General features: G+C 29.2%; 1 protein-coding gene across 1 annotated transcript; it reads right to left on the reverse strand.

Annotated features, from left to right (window-relative positions):
* Positions 1-812: 812 nt before the first annotated feature.
* LOC101267330 (alkaline ceramidase TOD1) lies at positions 813-4,246 on the reverse strand. Its single transcript, XM_004244757.5, has 4 exons — positions 3,908-4,246; positions 3,621-3,824; positions 2,739-3,299; positions 813-1,252 (listed from the first exon to the last, which is right to left on the reverse strand). Exons 1-4 carry the CDS (start codon positions 4,161-4,163, stop codon positions 909-911), a joined length of 1,365 nt encoding a protein of 454 aa, XP_004244805.2. The 5' UTR covers positions 4,164-4,246; the 3' UTR covers positions 813-908.
* Positions 4,247-6,666: the final 2,420 nt, after the last annotated feature.

Consider the following 6,666-nt stretch of genomic DNA (forward strand, 5'->3'; position numbering starts at 1 on the left):
ACATTTTACAATCACTAACCAAACATGAAAAAATAAATTTAGCAACCAACTTATTTTCCAAAAATTGACATTTTTGTTCATACCAAACACAACCATAAAGTTGTCTCTGTCTTAAAGTGGTGAGGCGCACAAAGTATTAAAATTAAAATTTATTATGACTCTCCTATTTTTATTGTTTCAATTGATATTTTACAGCTACAAAAATTTAGTGGTCACAGAGTTAATTTACTAAATTAATCATATTAGTTATTTTTTTAAAAAAATAATTTAATCCCAATTTCCTATCTCCTAAAATACTTGTTACATTTTTCATTTGTATGCATTGATTAGGAAGAGTAGTTGACTATAAAACGGTATATCTTAAATAAAATATTAATCTTTCATTGAATATTTACTTTATTTATGTGCAATAAGTGAGGTGATTGTAGTTTACAAGAACAATTACTACTCAGACTAAATAAAATTATTAATTTAATTTTGAACTTCTAAAATGACAAGTATCTTGAGATGAATACTTTTTTAGTAAGAATTACAAGTATATTGAGACGGAGGGAATAATATTGTATATACTTCTTTATTTATAAGGGTTATATAGGAAGAAAATGATGAATTTCTTTAGATTTTGTAAAATAGATAAGTAAAAGAGGAAAAATATATTATTATAAAATTTTGTAAGTTGAAGTCCTGAAATCTTTAAAAAAAAATTATTGAAAACTAATTTGATTTCATTTTTAAAATCTAAAGATATTTGAAGCTTTAATTTTTAAAATCACATCATATTATATGAACAAATTAATATCTAAAAGATAAAATTTTAAACTTTATGATCAAACTCTTACTAATTTGACATCGAAAAATTCTTAATGATGAGTGTATACAAAGTGAACTCAATAGAATAGTACATGAAATCAATCTTGGGATTCACCCCACATTTTCAAAAGGTAGCCATCACACTTGCTACTAGTCCCATTCACAAGGAATCTAGAACTTGCTCTCTTTGTCTTTTTGGGCATCACTTTTAGATTACTGACCCCATCATTTTTAAGGCTGTGCCTATACTCAGCTGCCACTTGTTCAAATACTTCAACATCAAACATGTTCAACTTTAGTTTTGGGTCCATTAAATCCCTCACATATGCAAAGGCCAATTGGTCCCTTGGATTAAATCCTTCAAGTTCATTAAATAAGAGGCACGAGAATAAATTGGTTGCCACACTATGTTTCCTCAAGATTATTGCACTATCTGGTACATCTGCAATAACCATGGGAAAAAAACCATAAACATAAAAGAAGGTTTTCTATGAAAATTGGCTAGAAGAATCATGATTAAACTATTACTTCTTAATTAGTTTATGAAATATTTGTCTCCAAACAATAACACGTACTAGGTAACTATGTTCGCCAAAATTAAGACAAATAAAATTAAGATATCACCTAAGGCAGAGACCTCATAATTTCCAAAGATGGCATGTTAAACTAAGATGTTTTTCTTTGTACAACAATCAAAATAAGACACTTTTTATCAGGAATACCCTTGAAGAAGCAATCTAAATAGAAAATTTATCAAACTTTATGGAATAGTGACTATGGGAGAGAGAGAAATTAGGTAAGAGCTTACAAGATGGCCCTACCATTAAACTGCCTTCAAAAGAAAGAAAAGTGACAATATTCCAGTATATCTATTCAAAAAATCATTGATGTTGAGATTTTGCTCATACTATGACAATCCACTGTACTTCACTTATTTATAATAAATAAATAAATATACCTCAAACTTTTGTTTCTTTCTTGAAACTATTAGATGGAAGAGGTTAACACTAAATATAATACTTCAACCTTGTTTCTTAAAAATTGACTAATTATTTGAATATGTGAAACTGAATTTAATAAAATTATAAATTTTGATCTTCACCTAACAACAATATTTTATTTATTTTCCCTTTTTCTTGTTGGAAACAAGGAATATGTGTTATTTAATGTTATATATAACTCCAAGTATCACAGACAACTCATGCTTTTCCAAGAATATGTATTATTCAACTTCCCCACTTATTAAGAAAAAGAAATGCCGGACTTAGCTTGAACAATTAGTGCAAATTGGTACATCTTTACTAGCTAGAACAATTATTGCAAATTGGCATATATTTATTAGCTACAACAATTAGTTAAAATTCCTACATCTTTACTAGCTAGAACAATTAGCTTGAACAATTAGTGCGATTTTTTAAAAAGGAAAAAAGTTTTCTTGAAATTTTATGACGTTAAACATACTATTAAAATTCCATATGACTATGACAACATGTTACTAAGGATAAATAAGAAATTTGAAGTTGAACTGTTTCCAAACTAAAAAAGTATCATATTTTTAATATCTATAACAATAAAAATATATTCAGTGTAATTCTACAAGTTAGAGAGAATCGAGAAAGGGTGGGGTGTACGATATATTTGGAGTAGCCATCTCATTTCAACAACAACAACAACAAAATATTCCTAGTGTAGTCTCTCAAAGTTGGGTCTGAAGAAAATAGGAAGTACGTAGATCTTATTCTTATCTTAGAGGAAAAGAGATTGTTTATTATAAATCCTCGCCTCAAGGAATAACTATGCAAAGTAGTCTAGAAAAAGAAATAATTAAAGTGAAAGCATAACAAACCGATATATTACGGTAATCAAGTTATAAGAATCAACATATAATAACAAAAATAGAAGGACAAGAAACTACGAGAGATCCGTACCTGAAGGGTAAGGCTTTTCTGGAGACCATGGTTGCAAGCCATTGTCACAATATGTTTCCATTTGTTTCATTAATCCATCAACATCCCACCATTTCTTCCATCTAGCTGTTGCCATGGCTTCTTCAATTGTATGGACATAAAAAGGATGTCTTGAAATAGCCATATCAACATCTTCCATAACAACAAGTGAGTGAATCAACAAGAATGGATCAACAACTAGCTGTATTTTGGCATCTATCCAAATGCTATATTTTGAATTCGGAAAAAGCCTATGAACTAAATATTTAGGAATAACTCCATTCATTGCTGAATTCTCATACAAATGTTCTTTTTCAACCTTCACAATTCTCCAAACTCCCACTAAATTTTCCTCTGATGATATTGTTGAAATTAAGTTGTGATATTGAAGTCCTTTGAGTGTCACATCATCAACAAACATGTAAAAGCATACTGAGTAGGGTGTATCTTTACCAAGTCCCTTTGGTTGCCTGATTTTGTCATGATCATTGAATATTGCTGAAATAACTACTATTCCCTTGCAATTTTCCATGGAAATCCTATCTGAAATTTTTTCAAAAAGATAAATTATAAACAACAAAATAACACCTCCAAGTTTTGCCTCTTTGGTCTAGTAGTAGAGCGCATCGCGTGATATGTGGATTGACACAAGTCACTAGTTCAAATCCCATTATAAATGATAGTGTGGTATATAATGGTGAGGGACTTGTTAACAGCTTGTCCTTGAAACAACTTCAAGATTAATCTTTTTTTTTCATTAGTAATTATATAATGGTGATATTATTCACAAAAGGGAAAAAAATATCTCTTGTTTCATAGATCAAAAATGAAAATCTTTTATCATTGAGTAAACAGATCACGAACCAAATTTAGAGATAGGAAAACGTTTGAAGAATCCACAAGGAACTTGAATACCATCATGATGATCAAAATAAGAAAACCTCTTCCTGATACTAAAATTGCCACCAAAACTATCAGCATTCCCCTGAATATACCTCAAGTTTCGCGAACCAAGAGACGTAGAATTCTCACTGAATTCATTCATTTCCTTCAAAGCATTCCAATAATCTACGAAACAAGAATTACATTACTCAAAACAACAAAATAGATGATGAATGAATTCAAAAATGATAATTTAATTTTATACTTACCTGAGAAATAAACAGGGGAATCACAAGACGAACGAAAAGTAGGAAGGGCATGTTTATGTTCACCATAAGAAGAATTGTAAATGAACAGAGGTTTTTGAATAGGATCATTAGGGGAATATCTGAATAGACAATTTGTTGGAGAAATAAAAGAAGTGTAAACAACTAAAAAGAGAGAGGTGAAAAGGTAGATAACAGAAATGCACAGCAGTTTTGAGTAGCAGAAGAGTGGTTTAGATGATGTAGCCCTGATCCCCATTTACTTTTTCTTCCTAACAGAAAAACTATCTCACATATCTTCAATTGATATCATCGTATCAATTTTTTTTTTAATTTTCTTTGTCTTTTTCTCAACTAATTCTTATCTCATTTAATATTAGATGGTGACTTCTTCTCTCATCCAATATTAAGTATGAAGTAATTAAATTAATATTCTATTAATCCCTAATTATTTGATCATTATTAAATTTAACCATTTGATCATTTTTAAATTTAATAATGATTGACCTAGTCAATTTATTATTTTATTCCTATTAAATATGACATGCATGATTAAAAAATTTTAACAAAATAATTAATTAAGAGTATAATAGATTAAAAAAAATGTCATTTTTTGATTTGTAAAAAAATAAACAAATAATTAGAAACAACTAAAAAACAAAAATTTCACAAGTGATTAACCCATCAATTTTTATTTTGACAGTTTATTTTAATCGTGATTCATTTCATCCCTTTAATTTTATTTTTAATGTATTAGTTGAAATATAAAAATATTATTTAGTATAAGCTATTCAACGCATTTTGATAAAACAAAAATAGGTCTGACATATTCAATTAAATAATGTCACTTGCCTTTTATATTATCCAGGTCAACTTAATTTTTTAACTCAAATATTCACATTCTAATTTTTAGTTCAGCTTCAATACAGGCTAATCATTTGGAGTTTCAAAATGAAAATTGATGGCAATTTAGAGGGGTTAGATTAGTTTGGTCCACGTATTTAAATTTATAGTTTATTTAATTTAATTATAATTAATTATCATGTATTTTATTTCATTAATTAACATAATAATACAAATTGCATTTATTTGGTATATACTTTCGGGGTGGATAAGGTTTTTTCAATTGTTGTGCATAGATATTTGGCAAAAAAAACTTATATGACAAATGATGTTAATATTTTTTGAGTTAATATTTTTTGAAACAACAAATGATCAAATATTGTTGAAACATTTCAAATGCATTCAAAAAATATATTTGGGGAGAAAGTGACACTACTACAAATTTAATTATCAAGGACAACTAGTTTCATCACTAAAATTCTTGTGAGACGAAAAAAATTCGTTACTAAAAATATTATTTCACTACAAAATGAAACCTCGTCTCCAAATGTTAAAATATTTGTGACAAATTTATTTATCGTAAGACGCATATTTTTTTTAGTTAATAGTACGTTTGAGTATATTTTTTTTTATAGTTAATAGTATGTTTAAGTATATTTTTTAATAATTAATAGTATGCTTTGTCACTAAAAGGTTATTACTAACGATAAAATACCAAGTTGTATTTCGTAGTTGAACCAAGCTCGTCTCCAAATGCTGAAACCTTTGATCTCTACCCTTGAAAGCAACTCAACCTTCTCAAGACCCTACATGGAAAACATGTACACAATATGTGTTAGTACGATATGTACTAAGTATGAAAACTATCACACCAAACATAAGATATCTCAAAGGGTTAGTCAATAATAGACATAATCATAAGAGATAAAGACATAAACATATCACGAAAATCATAAGCATATTAAAGCATCATAAAGTACATTAGAGTTCATACTTACTTACTTGTCCTTCTTACTCAAATGAACTATACCACAAGCTACCTCCAAGTATACTAGTGCAAGGCTATGGTAGCATCCATACTACTACCAAAGCTAAGTACATCTCTTTGGTCATCCTTGATCGTAGTCCACTTTAATAATTAAGAACTAAGTTCATCATGTCTTATGAGCACTATGCCCGTAAACCAACTCAAAACATACTTGTGCAATACATATGAAGCATCTCATACTACCTCAGACACAAAAAATATCCTTAAGTCACCCTATCTTATTTCATTAAGTCTCTAGTAGCCTTACTTCACACTGAAGAGTACTATACTCTTACGATTTCCTCAAAAAAGCTTGTGCAATATACATGAGGCATCCCGTACTACCCCATATATAAGCCTATCTTGAAGTTATCCTTAACATGTTCACCCTCCATAGCCTTATCATTACTTAACTTCATTTATTAAGATTCTCTCATCTTTAGTCTACCGTACTAGGAAAGGCAACTCTAGTCCAATCCTATCTTCATTCTCTTCTTCTTTATTAACCCTAGGTTATACCTTGTGCAATGCAGTTATGATGCCCCATAACACCATTCATGCAAGGTACTACTTTTGGATCCTTTTCTATTACATTTTACTTTGGAGTCTAGACCCTATCTTTATCTTTTGAACACAATGAATTACTTCTTTAAGAATGTCTAAGTTTCTTAAACATATGGACCCTACGAGATACTTTTTAAGGTATGTCTTGACCCCTTAATAATCATGAACACTACGAGATTGGGCATTTCTAAGTTCATTCAAACATTATGAACACTACGAGATACCCCTTGGGCATGTCTAAGTTCATTCATTGCTTATGAACACTACGAGATGCTTCTCAATCATGTCTAAGTTCATAGGAAATGGAGAACACTACTAGGATAACTTG

This window comes from Solanum lycopersicum, chromosome 8 (genome assembly GCF_036512215.1).
Source record: "Solanum lycopersicum chromosome 8, SLM_r2.1".
Lineage (NCBI taxonomy): Eukaryota > Viridiplantae > Streptophyta > Magnoliopsida > Solanales > Solanaceae > Solanum > Solanum lycopersicum.

Bases quoted from the DNA above. Each gene is read 5' to 3' on its own strand.
- LOC101267330 (XM_004244757.5), bottom strand. From the start codon at position 4,163: ATGGGGATCAGGGCTACATCATCTAAACCACTCTTCTGCTACTCAAAA. The intron at 3,825-3,907 runs GTAAGTATAAAA...CTTGTTTCGTAG, and splicing joins TTCCCCTGTTTATTTCTCAG to ATTATTGGAATGCTTTGAAG. The intron at 3,300-3,620 runs GTTCGTGATCTG...AAAAAATTTCAG, and splicing joins TTTTCCTATCTCTAAATTTG to ATAGGATTTCCATGGAAAAT.